The sequence below is a fragment of the Antechinus flavipes genome, chromosome 4 (genome assembly GCF_016432865.1).
Source record: "Antechinus flavipes isolate AdamAnt ecotype Samford, QLD, Australia chromosome 4, AdamAnt_v2, whole genome shotgun sequence".
NCBI classification, from domain to species: Eukaryota; Metazoa; Chordata; class Mammalia; order Dasyuromorphia; family Dasyuridae; genus Antechinus; species Antechinus flavipes.
Genome location: NC_067401.1, coordinates 218,069,251 through 218,095,261, shown reverse-complemented (window position 1 = coordinate 218,095,261; position 26,011 = coordinate 218,069,251). Strand labels below are relative to the sequence as shown.

The 26,011-nt window shown below is 35.5% G+C and overlaps 1 protein-coding gene across 2 annotated transcripts in view; it reads left to right on the top strand.

Moving 5' to 3' along the window:
• Nucleotides 1-3,233: 3,233 nt before the first annotated feature.
• Nucleotides 3,234-26,011, top strand: part of MCM3 (minichromosome maintenance complex component 3) — a 41,158-nt gene continuing 18,380 nt past the window's right edge. Inside the window, exons 1-9 of one of the 2 annotated variants that reach the window (XM_051997144.1) lie at nucleotides 3,234-3,350; nucleotides 6,369-6,481; nucleotides 7,387-7,595; nucleotides 8,452-8,582; nucleotides 10,136-10,374; nucleotides 11,556-11,664; nucleotides 15,902-16,055; nucleotides 20,131-20,262; nucleotides 22,847-23,055. In XM_051997144.1, the coding sequence (XP_051853104.1) occupies nucleotides 3,273-3,350; nucleotides 6,369-6,481; nucleotides 7,387-7,595; nucleotides 8,452-8,582; nucleotides 10,136-10,374; nucleotides 11,556-11,664; nucleotides 15,902-16,055; nucleotides 20,131-20,262; nucleotides 22,847-23,055 (1,374 nt within the window). In that variant the 5' untranslated portion in view covers nucleotides 3,234-3,272. The remainder of the gene's footprint in view (nucleotides 3,351-6,368; nucleotides 6,482-7,386; nucleotides 7,596-8,451; nucleotides 8,583-10,135; nucleotides 10,375-11,555; nucleotides 11,665-15,901; nucleotides 16,056-20,130; nucleotides 20,263-22,846; nucleotides 23,056-26,011) is intronic. The other variant, XM_051997145.1, reaches the window with a different exon arrangement.

Below are 26,011 nucleotides of genomic sequence, written 5' to 3'. Positions count from 1 at the left end.
AAATCAACAAGATTTCAAATATGTGTGCATATAGCAAAGTTTTTACATATTTTATAGAAATTGGTTCACAGGATCCTTACACCTCTATGAGGTACAATAGATATAATCTGCTGCTCAAAGGCCATTTAGTAGAGTTTTATGCAAATACCCTTCGAACCACAGGTTACACAGCTATTAGCCCCACTGACGTGAGCAAACTTTACTTAGAAGTTACTTAGGAAGCAATAGGTAGTGAGTAGCAGAGCAAGGACTTGATTCTGGTATCCTTTATGTTTGAACTTTGAAGGTCAAAGGTATTTATCAATATATAAATTCATCAAGACTGAATTTAAATTTAAATTTAATTTAAAATTTAATAAATTTTAATTTATAGATCTCAGAGCAAGATAATATTTGTTAACAGGGTATATTACCTGTCAATAAATGGATCAACAGATTGCCTCCATTAATACCAAAGACCTGGAGCAAGAGGACAGTTCTCTTTATATAGGGGAGTACAGAACAAAGAACAAATCATGGGATTAGGGCAATATGATTGGTCACAGAGTTGAGATGCAAGGAACATGATGAGTTGAAAGTTTGGCAATGGGGGCTGGAAATGATCTTCCCCATCCTCTCTCATGAAACTAAGAGTGCAATGTGAGATACTGGTCCAGACTTTTGGATAGCAAAAGCGTCCCTGAAGGTTGGCTTGGTGCAGGAAAGGTATGAGGCCCAAACTTCCTTATGTTCTCATATATTCACCAATATCAGTTAGATTCCTTGAGCTAGGAGAGCCATATTTCTAAACTCAATCCATTATGGACCAGCTGAACACTGAACTAAGTTCAGAGACAAAGAACTATGATATAATTATAGGACAAAATCGATTAATTATAAATAGTACCAATAAAAAAATGATCCAATATAAATTTTAATCTCCTTAATTTATAGAAACAAATAACAAGAAACTAAGAGAATGCATATTAATGAATCCAGGTATACAAAATAATAGCTTGCAACATCATTATTATCATTATTGTTAATAGCTAATAATAACTACATATAGTGCCTAATATATTTCAGCAATTGTGCTACATACTTTGTGAATATTATCTCATTGTTATTCAATCATGTTTGATTCTTTGTGATCCCATTTGGAGTTTTCTTGATAGAGATACTGGAGTGATTTGCTATTTCCTTCTTCCCATCATTTTATAGACAAGAAAATTGAGGGAAAAAAAGGTTAAGGGACTTGCCTAGGCTCACACAGGAAATGTCTGAGACTAAGTATGAACTCAAGAAGTTGAGTCTTCCTGACTCCAGCCCTGGCATTCTTTCCATTGCATCATTTAGTCCCTCATTATTTCATTAGATTGTCACAAAAATATAGCTGCACCATGGGATAGCTTTTTAAATTTCTTACTTCCAGAATTTATTTTTGTATGTTAAATACTTTGAAATCATAGATGTAATAACAATGACATGCATTTGTTGTTGTTTTCCCCTTGTTCTGGAAAAGGACCATGACATCTAGAGTAATGCCATGACATACAAGTTTATTGGATTTAAGTGAGGGAGGCTGTGCAAGGTCACCTGCCTCACTTTCTCCTCCAAAGCCATCTGGGTCCAGTGGCCAGATATAGATCAGGAAGATTGGAGATGACCCTAGATGCAGTGGGAAATTTTGGCTTTTTTACACTAAGTTGTAGTTTGATTAAATGCTTTAATAGTAGTATAGTGCTTTTAAAGGTTTGTAAAGGACTTACAAATATCATTTCATTTGCTCCTCACAACAGCTCTCAGAGGTAGGTTCTATTCTTAGTTTCGTTTTCCAAAAAATGAAACTGAAGTAGTCAGTAGTTAAGTGATTTGTCTTGGGTCACATAGTAATTTTTTGGCAATGGATTTGAAATCAGATTTTACTTGATCCTGTCCAAATGCGCCACCTAGCTGCCTCTACGTAGAACTGGGAAAGACCTTGAAGACGATTGATCTAATCCCTTTACAAATTCAGGTTTAGAGAATTTGTAATTTGCTTGTGTACAAAACTCCTAAGTGTTATAGGCAGAATTTGAATCTTGCTTTCCTTACTCCAAGTCCAGCTTCTTGTCCAAGACACTACAGAGAGAAGCTGCTGATAAACGTTAAAAAAAATATTTGTTTTGCATTGATCTTTTTAATCAGAATCTAGTGACATAGAGAAAGGAATTTCTACCTTTCTTATCGGCTATAGAACTATGGGCAAACCACTGAAACTCCCAATGCCCACTGAACTTCCCAATGAAACTCTCTAAGAGTGCAAATTATAGAAATATTGCCCAATTATCAAGTAAGGGGAGTGCCTAAAACACGAAATCCCAGGTGAAACAGGAGTGTGTTGATAAATGTTTCACAATGTATGTATAATGTACACATTATGCACTTTTACCTTAAATAGGCATTGTTAACATTTCCTCCATTACTTTCTTAATAAATCAGAGACAAAATAACAGACAAAACAATAAATCAAATCCTGATTTGGAGCATTTGTCGATTTCCAAGTTATAAATGCTCACAGTGAAAATATAATAACCGGCTCTTCGGGTAAGGAGTTCGCTCCAGCACACCCTTTGGGCCTGTCTACTTAATTAAAAAAAAAAAAAAAAACACAAGCAACAAAACCAAAATGAATCAATGGCCACGTTTTCATATCATCCGTTACTTCATCTGCAACGTAATATAACACCATTCCCTAACTATTATAAACGAAAGGCACAGAATAAGGGACTAATTTTCCCAACCACAAAGTGGGTATAAGAGAGACAAGACGACGCGACAAGAATGCTATTTTTGTATATTCCTCAGAAGGAAAACAGCTTTTTAGAAATCAGACCTGAACATCTAGCCTCAGGGAGCATGAGGTGCTCCAGACTGTTTGTTAGCGTTCTATCCTATGGACTACAATACCCAGAAGGCAAGGCGAAGTAATCTCCGGAGATGAAAGTCACAAGGCGCTCTGCTCATGGCACCTTCTTGATTGGCCAGGGTGCTCTGGAAGGGCGGGGGAAGTAGCGAAACATCTGTAAGTTTCCCGCCGTGGGAGATGTATCAGAACGCCAAAGGAGGAAGAAACTTCCAATTGGATGTCTGCTTTTGGCCTTGTAGGTCACAGCCAATCATAATCTAAAGTTACTTCCGGGAGCCCCTTTGGAGGTAACTTAGTGGCGGGAAAAGTGAAGTCGTTTTCGCGCCAGGGGAGGAGTCAGCGCAGGGTGATCCAAGAACTAGACTCCATTCTGCCGCTTGGAAGCATGGCTGCTACCACCGTGATTGACGATGTTGAGCTCCGGGAGGCTCAAAGAGATTACTTGGACTTCCTGGACGATGAGGTGAGGGTACTAGCTTCCTCCTTCCGAAGCTCTGGATGAGAGATAGAGGAAAGCCAGGGGGCCTGTTGGTTCCGGCTGAGGTGTGTGCTTGGGAGGAAGGGGGGCATTGATCCCTCTAAATACTGTCGGAGGAGAAGGAGGGTCCTTTTGTCCTGACTCTTGGCCGCTTTGGTTTATGGGAGCGAGGTCGGACTGTTAATAAGAGCCCAGGCAGATGGGGATAGGTGGGGAGGACTTGTTGGAGTTCCCGGGTGGTGGAGGTTTCGTCAGTAAGTTAGTGTCATGCAACTCACCTAGGACCTTGTCCTATATCGTGTCACTGTTAAAAATTGCTAATGGAACTAGCGTAAATTGGAGCTGAATTCTTGAACTTATATTGGTTCAGGGTTGTCAAGATATTTTAGTTTTCTTTGTTTTCTTGGGGGTGGGGGCTAAAAGGAGGGGACAAAGTAGGGCAACTTTGGAAAAGTTTTATTATAATTTTTTTTTTGTGGCAAAAGGAAAAGCACTTTTTAAAAGCCTTTACTAAAGTAGTAAAACATAATAAATGTTTAATAACTTTTGTTGAGTGGCTGAGTTAAATTCAAGTGGCATTTTTTTTTTTTTTTTTTTTTTGGCATAGACAGTTGTGAATATCATTTGGATGTAAGAAAGGAAGTATGGACAAATAAGATGCTGGTCTTATTTGCAAGGTTGTGAGTTTTTTTTTTTTTTTGCAGGGAGGCAGGGTTGAGGGAAAGATGCCTGTCATTGGCTGATCCCTTTTCTCTACTTAGTCCAGATAAATAAGAGCAGAGTGTGTATCTGTCAAGTTTGTCATATTATGATGGCTCCAGCACTTAGCCCAGTGCCCTGCACGTAGTAAGTGCTTAATAAACAACAGTTAACAAACTCTGTCTTCCTATGAGTAATGGAGTCTATTTGTTTCTCAGTAAGTTGACTATAAATACAGCCATTCTAAGAAGTTTAAGGTGGATTTTTGTAAGGATTTCTAAGGAGTATATCTTGATCCTAATACCCAAACCAGGGGATGATAAAATAAAAAGAACTATTGACCAAACATCAGTAATGAATATTGATAATTTTAAATAAAATTTTGGCAATGTATAAAAAATGCTATTCACTGCAATCAAGAATGGTACAGAGCTAAAAAAGTAATTATCATTCATATTTTAAAAAAACCCACCGAACTACAGGATTGTATGACTAGATACAGGAAAAACCTTTCTTGTGTAGCATTTATATATACTGAAAATTTTACAGATCATAGATAGATGTAGAAGGGTAATTTTTAATGATGAAAGCATGTCTAAAATTATTTGCAATGAAAAAACAGCAGAAACTTTATCAGTAATAAAAGAGTAAAATATTTTTCACTAGTGCATGTTAGATCTGAAAAGTATAATAAAAAAATAGTTATCTAAATTAATTTGCAGACTTAATACTATGTCAAAAGAGTTTACCAAGGTGATCAGAAGTAGGCAAAATAATAAAACTCATTTGGAGGAAAGAGCTAGAATCTCTTAAGACACCAGTGGGGGAAAAAATGAAGGGTATCTAGATTTCTGGTTGTACTATCAGCATTAATCATTGAAACTATTTGGTACTGGTGAAATTAACAACTAGTAATCTATATTCCTGAAGAGATAAATTACTTGGCAGAGAATTCCATATTCGACAAGATTTGTTGAGAAAACTAGAAAACAGATAGGCAGAAACTAAATCTAGATCAACATTTTATACAATAAGATAAAAGTGAATGTGCAACTTGAATTGAAAGGTGATACTATAAAATGCAAATGAAAGATAATACTATAAAAAATTTAAATGACAGATTAGGTACCTTTCACTTCTTTGACTAAGATGAAAGTTGTCTTTCCTCAGACATGGAAGGAATATAGAGGTGATCACATAACATAAAATAGACAAAACTTTTTGCACAAAGGAAATCAACATAACTCAGATAAAAAGGGAAGACAGTATGTTTGGGGAAAAGCCTTATCAGTAATGTAATAAAATATTGTAGATATGTAAGAAATGGGATGCAAAGAATGGGAAGGTTAGAATTTGAGAGTGAAATAAAACAGAACTAGTTAGTGAAATTATATCCATATACACATATAGACTTATGACAGTGTAAATGGGAAGAATCATAATTTAAAAAAAATTGAGTGCCACAAACCATAAAGATTAAAGTTAGCCCTAGATTGGAGATTAAAAATATATTGCCTCTGTTCTAAATAAAGATGGGAGACAATGAGTGTGGAATATCACATATGCAATCATATTTCGTGGGTGTGTGGTGTGTGGGTCAGTTTTTCCATTTTAAAATTCTTTTAAAAAAATAAATATATATTTTTTATTTTGTTAAATATTTCCCAATTATATCAGAAAACATTTTTAACATTTATTTCTTAAAATTTTGAGTTTCAAATTTTCTCCTTCCCTCCTCTCTCTCATCCTTTGAGAAGACAAGTAATATATTATTTATACATGTGAAGTCATACAAAACATTTTGTATATTAGCCATATTGCAAAAGAAAACACAAAAAGCTTCAAGAAAAATAAAGTTGAGAAAATGTGCTTTAATCTGTACTTGGAATTCATCACTTCTCTTTCTAGAATGGATAGAATTTTTCATTTTAGGTCCTTTGGAATTATCTTGGATTGTTGTCTTAATTGGAGAAGCTAAATCATTCATAGTTTATCATTGTTAATTTATTGCTGTCTTTTTTTGTTCTTTGTTATAAAGGAAAGATTTCAGATGGAAAAGGAGGAAGGTATATGTCATGGGGATTTTTTTTTTCCCTTGGGGATCTTGTTGTTAAACATTTATTCTGGTTATTAAAATTAAACAATGCATCAAACTTAATATGACAGATTATGTGCTATTTTCTACGTTTAGTCACTCACCTCTCCAGAAAAGGTAGAGTAGTTATTTTTATTGTTTTCATTTAGAATAATTTAAAAAACAAACTATTTGGCTGAGCTAATTAGTAGGTTTTGGCTATTTTGTAGGAAGACCAGGGAATTTATCAGAGCAAAGTTCGAGAGCTGATTAGCGATAACCAGCATCGTCTGATTGTCAATGTGAATGATCTACGTCGAAAGAATGAGAAAAGAGCTATCCGGTAAATATTTGGGTTACTGGGGGAGAAATAAAATGGAAACCTTCCTATTCCCATTCTTTTCATTATGGTATAGTCATACTCTCCCACAAAGGGAGCTGGATTGATACATAAGATAATATACATAGTATTAGTTCTGGAGTCAGGACCTGAGTTCAAATCCGTCTCTGCAATTTATCACCTCTGTGATTGTGGGCGAATCTCGCCTCTCCTCTTCTTTTTTTTTTTCTTTTTTCTTTTCTCCTTTTTTTTCCTCATCTTTTTTTCTTTTCCTTTGTTTTCATTTCTCCCTTCTCATCTGTTATATCTTTTTATCTTTTCTCACCTTTTCTTTTTTTCTCTTCTCTTTCTTCTCTCTTTTTCTTATGTCCCCAGCACCTTATTCAGTGCTTGGTAGACAAGTACTTAATAAATAAGAAAAATAAAATCTGTTGGATGGAAAGGGTTGGAGTTCTAGTTTTCAGTAGACATATTAAAAAGCTTTTGGTAATAAATTTCTGGTAGGCATTTATGCACCTAGAGAACCTTTGAGCACTGGAGTTCAGAGGAGGCCCCCTTCATTCGTGCTTCATTTTTCTTGACCCAACTCTCTCTATTCTAGTTGAGATGAGTAGGATTGGAAGCAGCATTGTGTGTGGATGAATATAGAACATTGCTCAAGATTCTTAATAACTGTATGGCTCTGGATGAGGGACTTAATCTTTCTAGACTTTGATTTGTTCACTTATTTTATGAATGAGCTTAGAGCGGGTGACCTCTAAAGTTCCTTTTATCTATAAATCTTTGATTTTGTTTTGATTCTTTTGGATTATATTTGGGTCAGTATTTTTCTAGGGATTTGGATAAGTGTTTTACTGGAGAGTTTGTTTCTCCCTTATTCAATTTTTTTTTCCTTGTCCCATCTGCAGGCTTCTTAATAATGCTTTTGAGGAGCTCTTCGCCTTCCAGCGTGCCTTGAAAGATTTTGTGGCCTCCATTGATGCTACTTATGCTAAGCAGTATGAGGAATTCTACATTGGTTTGGAGGGGAGCTTTGGTTCCAAGCACGTTTCTCCTCGGACCCTTACCTCCTGCTTCCTCAGTTGTATCGTCTGTGTGGAGGGCATCGTCACCAAATGTGAGGGGACCAAATAGCATTATTTGGGGACTTCCTGAGTCCACGCCTGGCACTTTTGCTACTGAACCACCCAGCATCCCTGTAATGCCCAATAAGTGACTTACCCTTCTAAAGCAATTTTAGTTTCTTCATCTGGAAAACAAGAATAATAATGAATCTCTCTTGCAGGGTTATTGTGAGGATCAGATGTCAGTATAATACAAACTGTTTTGCAAATCCTAAGATATTTTGTATTTGTTAGCTGCTGTTTTTGCTATTTCAATCAGTAAACATTAAGTATTCACTATGTGTCAAGCACTATGCCAAGTGCTGGTGATGCAAAAGGAAGCAGAAGAAAGTTCCTGCCTTCAGAGAGGTTATGATCTAATAGGAGAGAACACATGCAAACAAATAGATACCAAATAAGCTAAATACAGCATAAATAGGAAATAACTAATCGAAGGAAGGGACTGGAAGTAAGAGGGGTTGGGGAGCTCCCAGTTCTTTCTTATGATTGTATTCTTGAATCAGACAGTAGCTTCCTTACTGTATGAGACATTCAGAAAATTATCAGGGGACTTTATGTGTGTGAAAGCCATCATCCTTTGATAGAATTTTGGATAATATGAAGTTGATAGAAACTGGCTAACTTGAATTTAGACTGCTGATGAGTATGAAATCTACCTCCTTTGGTCTATTTTCCCCCATCTTTTCAGGAGCTGGTTGCCGTGTTAGGAGGTGAAAACGAAGAACTGATGAGGTTAGGTTGGGAAGAGGAAGTCATGCTAGAAGAAAAGGAGATTTCCCCTCTATATCATCTAGGATATCAGAGGGCAGAGGCCACCCGCCAGTCTTTATATAGCTTCTCTCCTTTCAGGTTCCCTGATTCGTCCCAAGGTTGTCCGCAGTGTCCACTATTGCCCTGCCACCAAGAAGACCTTAGAGAGAAACTACACTGATCTCACCACACTGGTGGCCTTTCCTTCCAGCTCTGTCTATCCCACCAAGGTAAGGGGACTGAGTTGACAGAATCTTTTGAATAGTGGAGGTCCAAGATGTGTCTTAATCTGATGTGTTAGAAGTATCAAAAGAAGCCCATAGAGAAAGCTAGCCTATGAATTGGGAGGGCTTGCCTAGTTTCAAGTCCTTCTTCTGAACACATCCTGGTTGAATAACTCTGGGTAAGGCAGTTGGCCTCTCAGTGTCCTTAGGCAATTCTTGAAAATTATAAATTGTAGAACAGGTAGTGATGTGCATTGTATTAAGTCAAGAGTTTCTCAGTGAGAGCTTCTTTTCCTCAAGAAATTGCAATTAACGAGAGGAGGGAAGGAGAGAGAGAGAAAGAAAGAAGAAAAGAGACTAAAAAAATTTAAGGTTGTATTTCTAGAAATTAATTTGACTTAATCCAGAGGAAAATGGACTGTTGGACACACCTTGAGCCTTTAACCTGGATAGTTTTTACACAGTACTTCTTATCAAATGGGAAATTTTTTTCCTGTTTTCTGATGTATTGAATAATGAATCACTGAGTTCCATTTTTCTGATTTTCCCTCATTTTACTTGTCTTTTTATTTATCAGTACTAAATGATTTTGATGGTAACTGCTTTATGTAATGTAGTTTGAGTTCTGGAAATGCTATCCTCTTTTCATTTCTACTTTTTTTTTCATTATTTCCCTTAGCATTTTAGGTTTTTTGTACTTCCAGATAAATCTAATTATTTTATCAAGTTCTACAAAGTAGCTCTTCTTTGATAGTTTGGTATGGAGAGGGAATAAGCATTTATTTTTCTGTTGTTTTTTTAAAAATTATTTTAAAAAGTCTTTTATTTTTTATAGTAACCTGTAAAAACAATTTTTTGAGTTCTAACTTCTTTTTCTATCCTCTCCTCTCATTGAGAAGGCAAGCAATTTGATACATGTGAAGTTATGCAAGACATTTCTATATTAGTTATGTTGAAAGAAAATAAAGTGCCCCCTCCCCCCCCCCCCAAAAAAAAAAGTATGATTTGTACTTAGACTCCATCAGTTCTTTTTCTAGAGGTACATAGCATTTTTTTTTCTCATGAATCCTTTGGAATTGTTTTAGATCACTATATAGCTGAGAATTCCTGTTCTGTTAGCTGAGAATAGGCATTCACAGTTGTATACATTACTGTTGTTACTGTGTACAGTGTTCTGGTTCTGTTCACTTCAGTTTGCATCAATTCATGTATATCTTTCCAGGCTTTTTCTAAAAGTATCCTGTTTGTCATGTGGGATTTCCCTATTATCACATCTTGGAAATGCTATTGCATTTTGTAGGTTTCTTTTGTAGCCAGCAACTTTGCTCAACCTATTTAATTGTCTCAAGTACTAACATTGGTATTCTACTTCTATCAGGCTTCTGATGCTTCCTGATAATAATTTTACAATCACAAACACAGGGGTAAGGGTAAAAAACACTAGAATTTGTATGGAGCAGTTATGATGACCTAATCATTTATAAACTTTATTCTCTAAGGGCAGATACATCCAGAATATATGGGGACATGACTAAGTGTGTCATTTGCCTGTTTCCCAGGATGAAGAGAATAATCCTCTGGAGACAGAGTATGGTCTTTCAGTGTATAAAGACCACCAGACCATCACTATCCAGGAAATGCCTGAGAAGGCCCCCGCTGGTCAGCTGCCTCGCTCTGTGGATGTTATCCTGGATGATGATCTAGTAGATAAAGTAAAACCAGGTGACAGGATTCAAGTGGTGGGGACTTACCGTTGTCTCCCAGGAAAGAAAGGAGGATACACTTCAGGCACATTCAGGTAAAACAACCGTAGAGATTCAAAGGATTTGGAAATATTAGGGTTAGTGGTCCTCTGCTTTTTGTCATCCTTTGTCATTTGGAAAAGTAAATCCTGTAATATCTCATAGGTAAAAAACTGAATTAATCTGATTGTCAGGAGAGCTGACTTTTTCTCAACTCTTGGTTCCATCTCTGACTTGTAAGGAAAACTTCTTGAGTTCAAAGAACTAATTCTCCCCACCAGTCAGAGAAAACCCAGCTTATAGCTTTTGATTGATGCACATTCATCCTTCCAGTCAATCAATTAATAAACTTTTATTGAATGCCTCCTAGGTGCCAGGAGATTCAAAAAGAGGCAAAAGCTAGTTCCAGCCCTAAAGGAACTCTAATGAAGGAGACAACATGTAAACAAGTAGATATAAAATAAACTACATATAGGAAAAATAGCAAATAATTATCAGGGGAAAGGCATTGGAATTAAGAGGAGCTGTAAAATGGTTTGCCGACTTCCAGGTGCTTCCTTCATCCATACCAAAGCTTACTTTACAAAGAAAATGTAAACCTTTAAACCCCTATATAAATTATGATTACTATTAACATTAATAATAGTCATCATCAGCAAAAGGAAAGGTGGCTTTCTTGACATGCTATGGGAATAGTTAGCCTATGGAAGGCAGACATTGGAAAAGATTAATTTCTAATTCCAGAAATCAAAGGATTAGTTGATTTTGAATTGGAAGGGATTTTGAGTCCAACCTTCTCTCTTTTTTTTTAATAATAGCTTTTTATTTTTCAAAATACATGCAGAGATAGTTTTCAACATCAGTCCTCGAAAAACCTTGTATTCCAAATTTTTCTCCCTCCTCTCCTTCTTCTCCTAGACAGCGAATAATCCAATATAGCCAATCCCCTCATTTCACAGGACTCAGAGGGGTCAAGTGATTTTCCCAGGGCCACACAGTTCATGTCTTAGGCTGGATTTGAATCTAGATCTTACTGGCTCCAAGTCCAGTGCAGATCCAGAACTACCTGAAATCAGGATGGTCCCAGTCAGTTTGCTAGGTCAAGGAATGAAGGCATTTTCTCTTGAGAAATACTGCTTATTGAACTGATTGGCCAGAAGATGTGAGTAGAAGATGAGGCTCTAATGCTCTGTATTCATAACTATTATCCTTCTTTCAACCATTTTCTTCTCCCTAGGACTATTCTGATTGCCTGCCATGTAAAACTTATGAGCAAGGAGGTTCAGCCTTTGTTTTCTGCTGAAGATGTAGCCAAGATTAAGAAGTTCAGCAAATCTCGCTCTAAGGTAGGAAAGAGCTTTGAGATAGACTTCCACCTTAAGTATTTTTGGAAAGAATTAAGAGAATTTTGGGTAAGAAAAAAGTCTTTGGGTAGCGATTTTCCTTGGAAGTTGGGGGAAAACTAGCTCCATTTCTCTCTGGATCCTTTGACTTATTTCCAATATTTTCCATTGAGTAGTAGGCTTTCTAGTACCTTTATGGAAATAGTTGCTATTTGTTGGATTTGGAGGAGGCCAAGGAATGTAAGCTAAGTAGGTGTTGGTTAAAGAAAAAGAAATTCTGAGGAAGTCTGGAAAAGGTAGAGAAGAGTTTTCTTTATAAATTTTTTTTATTTTTAAATGGCAGGTATAAAGGAATTGAAACATTATTTTTTAAAAGACATAATTATAAATTCTTCTTCATTGAATACAAATAAACAATATGTATTTGAAAATAGGAAATATTTATTTTTTTCACATTTTAATAGTATTTTATTTTTCTAAATACATGCAAAGATAGTTTTTGACATTTGCCTTTGCAAAACCCTCTGTTCCAAAATTTTCTCTCTTCTGTACTCCCTCTTTTCCAAGACAGCAAGGAATTCGATAAAGGTTAACTATGTGCATTTCTTTTAAACAGGAAATATTTACATTTTGATGAAAAATATTAACTTAAATAAAGTTTCTTTTTTGGAGAGCTAAACCTGTTATTTCATTGGCATGGTGAGTTCATAGTTTCTAAAACAGCTTGGTGTGTGGAGGTAGAGCCTTCAGATCTATGTGACTTAGGACAAAGTCACTTACCTTTATATTTGTCAAATGAAAATGATAAATAGCATCTTACTTTTTGAGTTGTTTTGAGGATGAAATGAGATAACATTTACTGTTCTTTGTACACTTAAAGTGCTATGTAAATGCTACATATTATGTTATTTACTAGATAGCTCTCCACCTTCTTTGCAATTATCTTAGAGACTGGGGCTCTGAGAAGATATTTGATTTGCCTAAGGTATACTGCCAATGTGTCTCAGTTCAGATACCTATAAAATAATACTAACAAATTATTTGATCTTTGCCCCTTAATAATTTTTTTTTCCTGTCCATTTTGGTGCCCTTTGTTATTTTCCCCCTATAATTAGTTTCCTTGTACATTTTATACTCCCTGATTTATATTATCTCCCCTGACTCTATTAATATTTCTTTGTATTCTGCATTTTGACATTTTTGTAGTTCAATATCATTCCATCGTATTATTGATAGACTATAATTCAGTTATTCTCCATCACTGGAGAAAAAAAAAATTGATTAAAATTCTTGGGATTTAATTCCAGCAGTGTGGCATTTTGAGGTCTAACTGTGGGATCCATTTAGTAATTCTCATTGTATGAGGCTACATTGCTCTCCAAAAACTTTGTATCAATTTATAGTTCTCCTGACAATGTGAAAGTGCCTGTTTTCCTGGAAGGCTGCCAATATTAACATTTTATAATTTTCAGTTGTTTTTGCCAGTTTGTGCTTGTTAGAAGGTTATATCCAAGTTATTTTAATTACATTTCTGATCCTTAAGAGAATTTGGATAACTTTTCTCATAGTTATTAACAATTTTGCTTTCCTTTTTGAATTATTGAATAATCACACAATTATATTATTGTATAATTGAATTATTCATGCCTTTTGACCATTTTGCTGGATCTTTGATTTAGCTCTGCATAGGACCTTAGAGGTTATTGAGTCCAATTCTCATTTTACAAGTGAAGGGACTGAGGCCTTAGAAAGGTGAAGTCACATAGTATTTGAGGCATTCTAATATGAAATTAATATTATACTTGTTGTTTGTCATTTGTCCTTCATTCTCGAAGAGGGCCATTACAACAGGGAGGTGATATCATGACATGCAAGTGAATTGGATTGAAATGAGGAAGTTTTTGTCCTCCAGGAGCTATCTGGGTCCCGTGGCAAGATGTAGAACAGGATAACTGGAGATGACCCTGCATGCAGTGGAAGACCTTGGCCTTTTTAAGCTAATATTTTTAACAAGTCTCAGTTTGACTGAAGCAATTGTCCATTCAGTGATTAAGGTTAGGTAAGAAGGAAATGAGGCAAAGAATGGCCTTTTTTATTTAGTCAGAAAAAAAAGATAAAGAATCAATCTGGGAGGATTAAGACCTTCAGGGTTTCTGGCCAAAACTGCAGAAATTGCTATTTACATTTATTCTGAGCCAATCTAGATCAGAAAAAAATATCTGGTAGTCTTCGTCTGGGACCTTTTGTGGGTCAATCAAGTAGATTAGATTTTTTTTTTTTTTTTTTTTTTTTTGGCAAGGCAGTTGAGGTTATGTGTCTTGCCCAAAGTTGGATTTGAATTTAGGTCCTTTTAACTTGAGGTTCGGTCCTCTATCCACTGCACCATCTAGCTGCTCAAGTGGATTAGATTTTGAATGTCAAATGTTGTCTTAAATGTTCTTCCTGTTCTCTCATCTGTTTCTCTTTATTTTGGAAATATCCCTTACTTAGTGTATAGGTTCTTTTATTTTAGTGTATTCAACTCCATCAATTTTGTCTGTTAGCCAATCAACAAAAATTTATTAATCACTTGATATGTGCTAGAAACATCCCTTTCTAACTAGGATCTTTTCCAATAGTGAAAATATTTGTTCTCTCTTTGGAAGAGACTTATATATTCCTTTTTCTTCCAAGTTTGTAGACCAATGAATCAGATTGGTTTTATTATAATAGATAGCGTGTTGTGTTTCTAATCTGTCTTTTTTTTTTTCTTTTGCCATTTTTGTTTTCAAGTTTTATCATCAGTTTTAATGGAATAATGTCCCTAATGTTTTTTGTCTTAACTTTATCAATTGCAAGTCTTTTATTTATACTAGTTTCAATTTTTGGATTCTTTATTCCATTATAAGGATCTGGTTTTTGTTGTAGGTCTTTTGGCTAGTAAGACACTTTTTAAATAGCATATTTTGAACTTGGCTAAGATGAGACCCTTTTCAATTAAGAAAACAGTTCTGTTTAAAAATAATTTAAAGCTTAGGATTTGATGAAATAGTATATTAAGAAAAGTAGCCTTATAGCAGTATCATATAAATCTGGGCCATTCTGTCACAAATACACAAATCTGCATGGTCAGATCTTCCAAAGTTGAAAGGCAACTCATATATTACTGATGCTGCAGAACTGCTGCTTTTCTGATATTGCCTTTGTACTGCCATTACTGGTCTCTGAAGGATAAGACATTTCTGCTATTCACATAGCCCTTGCTCACGTAATCACTACCAGTTGTTGGTTCATCCTCATAAGAAGAGTGGACACTGCCATGTTCCTTTAATCGAAGCTAGAGATGTTTTGATAGTAACCATCTCTTCCCATGACCAACAAAAAGCCTTCTTTTCAGAATCTTTGTTTTTGATTTCTCCTATAGAAAAGGAAATAAAAGTTTTTCTTAATTATCTGGGGTTTTTTCCACATTAATTTTATTATGCTCTTATTGAATCTTACAAAATAGCCCACTGGTATTTTGATAAATATTAATTTGTTATATTTTAAATCTTTTTAATAATTTACCTTTGTTTTTGGCCAGAATTTTTGTTTGTCCTTTCATTTTAAGGAAGAAAAATTGAATTTTACCTTCTGTTTATGCTGCTTCCATCTCTAAAAGGCAATTTCAGTTATCTTTAATGTCGTCGTGTTGGAGAATGACATTTTTAGTGAATTTTTTCTTGAACTGAGATGAATAGTTAAGGGAGAATATGGAAGATTTTTTGTGGGATTAAGTAAGATTTTATCTGAAGAAGGTAGGGAGATAAATGGAATTAGTTAATGTCTCAGAGTCCCTGTTAAGTGGACTTCTTTTAAAATTATATTAAAAATTACTCTTGTAAATAATGTGGTATTTTAAAATTTTAAGTGAATTTTTTGGAGGTGAGTTAGAGCATGGAGAGAACTCAACTCTTGGTCTTTTACACTCCCTCTCTCTGTATATATATGTCCTGGTCTGTGCACTTAATTTTAGAGTAGAATACTGTGAGGTCAAGAATCATTTCTTAATCTCAATTTTTCTTTAAGCATAATTCAACATCAAGGAACCAAAAGCTACCCAATTAAATCTATCATCAATCAGTAAAGCATTTATTAAGTGCCTACTTATTTAATGCTTATGATACAGAAGTGAAAATGACAACATTCCTACCCTCAACTAACATATTCTGTTGGTAATTATTCTTTTTACTTTCCCCATTCCATATGTCTCTCTCCCTAGGATATCTTTGATCAGTTGTCTCGGTCATTGGCTCCCAGCATCCACGGACATGAGTACATCAAGAAAGCAATCCTGTGCATGCTCCTTGGAGGAGTTGAGAAGGTCCTAGAGAATGGGAGTCGCATCCGAGGGGATATCAATGTTCTTCTGATAGGTGAGGAATTATCTTACAAGAGCAATTCTCCAAGTATAATATTCTCAGTTCCCAGATTGGGAATTCTTGCAATTCATAGATTCATGTTAGAGTCTACTTTACATGACCCTAAACTTTTTTCCCCCTACTCCAAGTGATTAGTTTTTTACTGCTATTCTTTTCTCAGTGGGTATTCCTTTATTCTGAGATTTAGAAGAAACATCTGGAAAGGTTCTTAACATCTAGTCTAAACCTGTCATTCTATAGGTGAAGAAATGGAGATCACAGAGGGGGTGGAGTTCAAAGTTCAGTCATACAGGTAGTAGTAGCAATAATAATAAAAGTAGTATTTACAAAGCAGTTTAGGATTTGCATAGTTCTTTATAGAGTTTCGCATTTGATTCTCATATAAACTTTGGGAGGGAGTTCCATATTTTATACCCATTTTACAGATGAGGAAACTACGGTAGACAGAAGTAAAGTGACTTGGCCAGTGTAAGTGTTTAAGCCAGATTTGAACTTGAGGCTCCCTGACTCCAGTTTATCTTTATCCATTGTGCCACCTAGTTACCTCTTCCTTGGGTCATAGCAGAGGTCTGATTTAAACCCTTCATCTCTGCTCTGTCAGGATGGCTATAGTACTATTTTAGATCTGATGCATCCCCTTCATCCTGGCTCCTAAAAAAACAGTGAATGATGATGGAAGAAAAAAGTCAAAAGTCAAAAGGCCAGAACAGTTAAGTCTTGGCAGTGGGTGTGGGAGACTTCCCTTTTGGTAATATCTGTTGACTTATCATCTGAATGGTAAGGTTCTCAAGAGGCAACATAATATAGGGAGGAGAGGCCTGGATTAGGGAACCAGGGAGAACTTGGTTCCCATCTTTGGTAGTAAGCAGTAGGGAAGTTATTTAACATATAATATATATACTATGTAAATAAAGAGGAGGGGTGGGCAGGGAGAGACAGGAAAAGAATATGGATGGAGTTGTCCCTGGGGCTACCTTGTTCTTGGTGGTCTTTTGGGCATTTGGGTAGTTGGTGTAATAATCTGAACCCAGACCTGGGCTTATTTAACTCTCAGCCCTTTCCTTGGGTTTCTCTGCAGTTCCCAAACTGAACTTTAATAAATAGACTTGTCCTGGGCTGTGAGACCAGAAAGAACACCTAAAACAACGAGGCTTCCCCATGGCGATCTTGGCCAGTATGAGTCCTTTTCAGAGCCAAGATTTTGTGATTTAAGAAATGAAATAACTCAGTAGTAAAATATAGAGTGCAGGGTGTGCGATGTTAGTGACAAAAAAAGCTGAAATCTAACTTGATCTAGCTAACTCATTTTCAGATGAGAATACTGAAACACAAAAGGTTAATGATGACTTGTCTGGAGTCATATAACTAGTGAAATTCTGAAGTAGACTATGAATCTAGGACTTAATGATTCTTAGTCAATCCAGTGCCCTGTCCATGCCATGGAGGTAGGAATTACAGGAATAAGGTTTATGGCAGCCAACTCTTAACTTCTACTTGCTTATGGGACTGTAATGAGAATCAATGAGATTAGGTCAGCTTGGCTCTGAGAGATCCTATCCATATAAAAATGATGACATAAAAAATATGACTCTTGGAGGGTACTTGGTATTCAGGGGACTCTTGACAATCCTAGGATTATAAGAACAGATGGAAGAAAAGGGAAATTGTTGGGAAATAGGTTGTATTTTTTTTAAAGTAGGTTTTTATTGATATCTTATTTTTATACCATCTATATTTTCTCCACTCCCCTCTCCCCCAGCCATTCTTTATAACAGAAATTTTAAGAGGAAAAGGAAAAAATAAAGCAAAAATTAATGAACACATCTCAAAATAATGTTACTGTATATCTAATGTTCAGAACTGTCAATCTCATTTACCAAAAAGAAAGAGGAGGTGTCTTATTATATCTCTTTTTGGGGGCCTATCTTGTTCTTTACAATTTTATGGCATTCTTTTTTTTTAAATTACAGCTTTTTATCAACAGAACATATGCATGGGTAATTTTTACAACACTGTCCCTTGCACTCACTTCTGTTCCAACTTTGATATAATCAAAATTTTCTATTTTGTGATCAGTGATGGTCTCTAGTTCATCTTTGGTCACAAATTCCTCCCTCCTCCACAAGTCTGAGAGGTAAACTATCCTATGTTCCTCTAATTTATTTATACTCTTGTTCTTTATGCCTAAATCATGGACCCATTTTGATCTTATCTTGCTGTACAGTGTTAAGTGGGGGTCCATACCTTCTGCCATACTAATTTTCCAGTTTTCCCAGTAGTTTTTGTCAAATAATGAATTCTTATCCCAAAAGTTGGGATCTTTGGGTTTGTCAAACACTAGATTGTTATAGTTATTGACTATTTTGTCTTGTGAACCTAACCTATTCCACTGATCAACTAATCTATTTTGTAGCCAATACCAAATGTTTTGGTGACTGCTGCTTTATAATACAGTTTTAGATTAGGTACAGCTAGGTCGCCTTCATTTGATTTTTTTTAATTAGTTCCCTTGAAATTCTTGACATTTTGTTCTTCCAAATCAATTTTGCTGTTTTTTTCCTAGGTCATTGAAATAGTTTTTTGGAAGTCTGATTGGTATAGCACTAAATAAATAGAGTAGTTTAGGGAGTATTGTCATCTTTATCATATTTGCTCAGCCTATCCAAGAGCACTTAATATTTTTCCAGTTGTTTAAATCTGACTTTATTTGTGTGGAAAGTGTTTTGTAGTTTTGCTCATATAATTCCTGACTTTCCTTTGGCAGATAGATTTCCAAATATTTTATTCTATTGACAGTTATTTTGAATGGAATTTCTTTTTGTATCTCTTGCTGTTGCATTTTGTTGATGATGTATAAAAATGCTGAAGATTTATGTGGATTTATTTTATATCCTGCAATTTTGCTAAAGTTGTGGGTTATTTCCAATAGTTTTTTAGTAGAATCTCTGGGGTTTTCTAAGTGTACTATCATATCATCTGCAAAGAGTGATAATTTGATTTTCTCATTACCTACTCTAATTCCTTTAATCTCTTTCTCAACTCTTATTGCTGAAGCTAGCATTTGTAATACAGTATTGAATAGTAATGATGATAGTGGGCAACCTTGTTTAACTCCTGATCTTATTGGGCATGGTTCCAGTTTATTTCCATTACATATGATGCTTACTGATGGTTTTAAGTAGATGCTCCTGACTATTTTAAAGAAAAGATGCTCCTGACTATTTTAAGGAAAAGCCCATTTATTCCTATATTCTCGATTGTTTTTATTAGGAATGGATATTGGATTTTATCAAATGCTTTTCCTGCATCTATTGAGATGATCATAAGGTTTTTGTTAATTTAGTTATTGATATAGTCAATTATGCTAATAGTTTTCCTAATAATGAACCAGCCCTGCATTCCTGGTATAAATCCTACTTGGTATTGGTGTATTATCCTGGGGATGATTTTCTGTAATCTTTTTGCTAATATTTTATTTAAGATTTTTGCATCAATATTCATTAGGGAGATTAGTCTATAATTTTCTTTTTCTGTTTTCAACCTACCTGGTTTAGGTATCAGTACTATGTCTGTGTCATAAAAGGAATTTGGTAGGACTCCTTCAGTCCCTATTTTTTCAAATAGCTTATACAGCATTGGAGTTAATTGTTCTTTAATGTTTGGTAGAATTCACATGTAAATCCATCTGGCCCTGGGGATTTTTTCTTAGGTAATTGATGAATAGCTTGTTCTATTTCTTTTTCTAAAATGGGACTGTTTAACCAGTTTACTTTTTTCTCTGTTAATCTGGTCACAGCATTCATTTTTGATGATTTCTATTTACATTGTTAGAGTCACTGTGTATATACTTTCCTAACTGCTTGTATTTTGTATCAGATCATGAATCTGCTTCTTTCCATCCATCTATGAATGTATTTATCATTACTTACAGCACAGTAATATTCATTCATGTGTCATCTTTTATTTAGTCATTATTTAGTTGATGGGCCTTTAGTCTATTTCCTTTTCTTTGCTATGTATATTTTAACAAATCTCCTGGGATTCACCACCTGTCCCATTCTTTTTTCAGGAGACCCATCAGTTGCCAAATCTCAGCTTCTGCGTTATGTACTCTGCACAGCTCCCCGGGCAATTCCCACCACTGGCCGGGGGTCTTCTGGGGTTGGTCTAACAGCTGCTGTCACCACAGACCAAGAGACAGGTGAGGATTAGACAGACTGCTTAGTGGACGTCCAAAAAATGGGATGTAGGGTAGGAGTTTATGGGGGATTGTGGATTGATCTCTTATGCTGAAAGTTTGTTTGGGAAGAGTGACTGGTAGAGAAGTTTGGATCCACTCATGGTAGATCAAGTCTTGTGATTGATCAGTTGCAATAAATGAATTAATTTTACCTTCAGAATGGAATATTTGCTGGCCCGGACCACTCTTGGAATAAAGATTTTGAATAGAGTTTGGAAGACACTTGTTAGAAAAGAACAAGCTAAGAAAATTGAAGGAGAAGATGATATAGGAGGAATATATATTTATATATAAATACTAGCAAAACAAGAGGAGTGAAAGAAGGGGACAGGTTAGGATTTGGATTGGACTTGTGACATCATTAATATACTCTATCAAACTTAGATTTTTGCCTCAGCAAAAAAAAAAAAAAAATCAAAAAAAACTATTGAAGATTTTGCTCTCAAATGGTTTCTTCTTTTCTATTTTGTTTAGATATATTTATTTTGTTCTGCTAAGTTTTTTTTTAAATTTTTATTTAATAATTACTTTGTATTGACAGAATCCATGCCAGGGTAATTTTTTTACAACATTATCCCTTGCACTCGTTTCTGTTCCGATTTTTCCCCTCCCTTCCTCCACCCCTACCCCTAGATGGCAAGCAATCCTATATATGTTAGATATGTTGCATCCTAGATACAATATATGTTTGCAGAACCGAATAGTTCTCTTGTTGCACAGGGAGAATTGGATTCAGAAGGTATAAATAACCCGGGAAGAAAAACAAAAATGCAGATAGTTCACATTCGTTTCCCAGTGTTCTTTCTTTGGGTGTAGTTGCTTCTGTCCGTCATTTATCAGTTGAAACTCAATTAGGTATCTTTGTCAAAGAAATCCACTTCCATCAAAATATATCCTCATACAATATCGTTGTCGAAGTGTATAATGATCTCCTGGTTCTGTTCATTTCACTTAGCATCAGTTCATGTAAGTCTCGCCAGTCCTCTCTGTATTCATCCTGTTGGTCATTTCTTATGGAACAATATTCCATAACATTCATATACCACAATTTACCCAGCCATTCTCCAATTGATGGGCATCCATTCATTTTCCAGTTTCTAGCCACTACAAACAAAGCTGCTACAAACATTTTGGCACATACAGGTCCCTTTCCCTTCTTTAGTATTTCTTTGGGGTATAAGCCCAATAGAAACACTGCTGGATCAAAGGGTATGCACAATTTGATAACTTTTTGGGCATAATTCCATATTGCTCTCCAGAATGGTTGGATTCGTTCACAACTCCACCAACAATGCATCAGTGTCCCAGTTTTCCCGCATCCCCTCCAACATTCATCATTATTTTTTCCTGTCATCTTAGCCAATCTGACAGGTATGCAGTGGTATCTCAGAGTTGTCTTAATTTGCATTTCTCTGATCAATAATGATTTGGAACACTCTTTCATATGAGTGGTAATAGTTTCAATTTCATCCTCTGAAAATTGTCTGTTCATATCCTTTGACCATTTATCAATTGGAGAATGGCTTGATTTCTTATAAATTTGAGTCAGTTCTCTATATATTTTGGAAATGAGGCCTTTATCAGAATCTTTAACTGTGAAGATGTTTTCCCAGTTTGTTGCTTCCCTTCTAATCTTGTTTGCATTAGTTTTATTTGTACAAAGGCTTTTTAATTTGATGTAATCAAAATTTTCTATTTTGTGATCAGTAATGTTCTCTAGTTCATCTTTGGTCACAAATTTCTTTCTCCTCCACAAGTCTGAGAGATAAACTATCCTATGTTCCTCTAATTTATTTATAATCTCGTTCTTTATGCCTAGGTCATGGACCCATTTTGATCTTATCTTGGTATATGGTGTTAAGTGTGGGTCCATGCCTAATTTCTGCCATACTAATTTCCAATTATTCCATTCTGCTAAGTTTTTTGATTTTTATGTGATCAGATCTTAAATTTGGCCCAATAATTTGGGTATTTAACTGATAAGAAAAAGATAGGCTTTTTTTTTTTTTTCCAATTCTTTTTCCCTTCTTCCCATTTTTCTGATTTTAAAAGATACCTTAAATCACTGACAATGATGATGGAAGAGTGAATATCTCAGGAAGTCTTGGAACCAGTCTTTTTTTTTTTTTTTAATTAAGTTAGTATTTTATTTGCCTCCCAATTAATTGTAAAAACAATTTTTAACTTTTGTTTTTAAAATTTTGAATTCTAAATTCATTCTCTTCCTGTCAACTCTTCTCATTGAGAAGATAAACAGCAATTTGATACAGGTTATACAAGTGTAGACATGATACATAACCAGAGTTTTTCCCAAGTAGGACAAGTAGAATAATGTTAAAATAGCAAGGAAGGGTTAGACTTTTGGTGGGAACCTTTAAGTTACTGGAGGATTTTCTTAATTGTTCCCTAAACAGTTTGGTGGTTAAGTGTCTAGTAGATTCTAAAGAAGGCCACATTTTTCCCCTCGTTTCCTGATTGGTACTTTTCCCCCATGCCCTAACGCTTGGTGCTTGCTTTATTTCCTCCCTTTTTCCCCACTGTCTAGGGGAACGCCGCCTGGAAGCAGGGGCCATGGTGCTGGCTGACCGAGGAGTTGTCTGCATTGATGAATTTGACAAGATGTCTGACATTGACCGTACAGCCATCCATGAGGTGATGGAGCAGGGCAGGGTCACAATCTCCAAGGCCGGCATCCATGCTCGCCTGAATGCCCGCTGCAGTGTGCTGGCAGCTGCTAACCCCGTCTATGGCAGGGTGAGTAGGAAGGTCTTGGGCCATCTTAAGTTAAAAGGAAGGAAATAATCATTAAGGGCCTACCATGAGCCAGACACTATGTTATTTGCTTACAAATACTGTCTCATTTGGTTCTCACTGGAGAGAGGTGCCAATATACTAATTTTACAGTTAAAAATACTGAGCCAAATAAAGCTAAGTACTTACTACCTGGGTCACGCATCTAGTAATTGCCTGAAGCTGTATTTGAATTGAGGTCTTCCTGATTCTAGGCCTATTTGCCACCTCGCTGCCTCAAAGTAGGACAAGGAATTTCTCAGTCATTATTATTAAGCGTCAACTACATGCTGGATCAGGACTTCTTAATTTTTTTTCCACCCTCAACTCCTTTTTGCCCAAGAAATTTGTATGTGACCTTAAGTACCTACATAAAATATGTATACAAATCAAACATTTACTGATAATAAATCATTTCATGATCTCCTCACTCCCCTTACACACAGTTAAGAGACCTCACATGGGGTTACACATTACCAATATAAGAAGCCAGATGCTAGGCCATAGTAACATAAATAATGAATGAATAATTCCTTGCAAAGAGTTTACATTTTAACTAGCTTTGGAGATCTTTGTATCTATTTGTCCATTGTTGGGGGTCCCAATGGAGGAACATTATGAGAAATGAGACCCGTATCATAAGCTCTAGTAAGTTCTTTGTCTCCTGTTATTTTTAGTTTACTTCTTAAATAGGAACGTATGCTTATTTGGGAAAAGGGACAATGGCATATTTTATATATAAGGATGAGAAGGGAGCTGGGGTTGAGACACTTTGTGATTCAAAAATAGTTTATTTTTGATCAGACTTCTATTTTTGTCAGTGTGGGAAACTTCAAATATGGAAATTCCCTCCTACAATGTAGATCAGCCATAAATTACTTCATAACTTAAAATGTCAGAGTATTGCCTTAAGTACTGAGAGGTTAAGTAATTTGCCCAGGGTCACAATGCTAGCATATGTTAGAGTCAAGACTGGTACCTAAATCTTGGTAACTCCAATATGTCACACAGTCTCTCAATTATTACATAGTCATCATAATTATTAGTAATTATTTACATGACTGCCTTAATATAATCTTTTTTCTGAAATCTGTGATAAACCTCCCTTTTGACTAAGCAGTGTAGTGAATAGAGCTCTGAGGGAAAGCTGAATTCAAATCCTGCCTCATTTACTTACTAGCTGATGGTGAATCAGGTCATTTAAGCCCTGCCTGCCTCAGTTTTCTTACCCATAAAATGGGCATAATAATAACATCTGCATCTCAGGAATTGTGATGATCAAATGAGATCATTTTTATATAGTGCTTTTTAACCTTATAAACGCTAGCTTCTAATATTAAAAGTCAAAAGTATAGAATGGGTTGGGAGCCCTGAACTCAAAGAAATAAGATTTCCCATTTTAATGTATAACTATAAATAATGAGAGTTCATATTTATAAAGCTTTTGGAAGATTTATTACAGGCCTTCACATTAATGGTATGACAGAGGTAGTAGAAATATTATCACCTTTGTTTTATACAGAAGTAAACCAAGGCTAGTGTTATTTCTACTACTGGTAGCCACCATTTTGGTAGGCTTCTTTTTAGTCAATCAGTAAGGCAATAAACATTTTATATGCTAAGTGCTAAGCTTTTTTAAGAGCTGAATAGACATAAGAAAGCAAGGAACAGTCCCTGCCCTCAAGGATCTTATAATCTAATGAATCTTGTCATTTGTATTAGTGCCTGTATTGCTAGCTTCACAGGGTTGTGATGATGATAAACCATGAGATTGTGTCTGTAAAGCCCTTTGTAAATCTTAAAAGGCTATGATTTATCATCACCACCATCTTCAACCACCAACACCAGCTAATAATATTAAGTTTGACCATTTTAACAAGTTTAGTTAAAATTTTACTCACTAATTTGTTATTCTGAATAGAAATTGAGACACAGATTTATTCCTCAGTATCAGTTTTGTCTTGGCAAAAAAAAAAAAAGCAGATGAAATAAAGTTTGGGAAAGGGGGCAGCCTTCAACCCCTGCTTGGTCTGACTATGCTAGTGGCTTAGCTGTGTTTAGATGCTAACTTGAGGTGTGGGGGGAACATTTCAGTGAAGTGAATGTAGTTGTTTGCATGTTGTAAGTCCCGTTAGAGTATAAGTTCTTTGAAACCAAGAGTTTTTTTTTTTTTTTAAATTTATTTCCCCCTGTTTTTATGTCAGAGTTTAGTGTGAAGCTTAGTACATTTAGCTTAATTGCTTAGTCAGGTCTGATTTTTCATGGCTCTATGGCCCATAGCTTGCTGGTATTGTGCTGAGGGTTTCCTTGGCAAAGGTGATACAGTGCTTGGCCTTTTTTTTTCCAGGCAAAGTTAAATGACTTGCCTGTAGGGGAGGGGAAGAGGGGGATGGAGGGAAAATTTGGAACACAAGGTTTTACAAGGGATCAGTGTTGAAAAATTATCCATGCATATGTTTTGAAAATGAAAAGCTTTAATAAAAATAAAATAAAATAGAATCACCTATTAAAAAAAAAAAGTTAAATGGCTTACTCAGGGTCACCTAGCCAGTAACTATTTGAGGCTCAATTTGAACTTAGGACTTCCTGACTCCAAGCCCAGCACTCTATCCACTGAACCCTCTAGCTGTCTCCATTGTAGTACATAGTGCATTTAATAAATACTGGTGAAATTTTTCTCGTTTTTATCCTAAGCCATTCTCTTCTCACTGCCATACCCCTTTACATTCCCCTTCTAACGTGAGAATCAACAAAGCAATTTCAAAGATTTGTGATGGAAAGTTCCATCCATATCCAGAGAGAGAAGTATGGAGACTGAATGTGGATTGAAACATAGAAGTGTGACCTTTTTTTTTGGGTTGTTGTTTGTTTGCTTTTTTTTCCCTCGTGTTGTTTTTCCTGTTGATCTGATTTTTGTTGT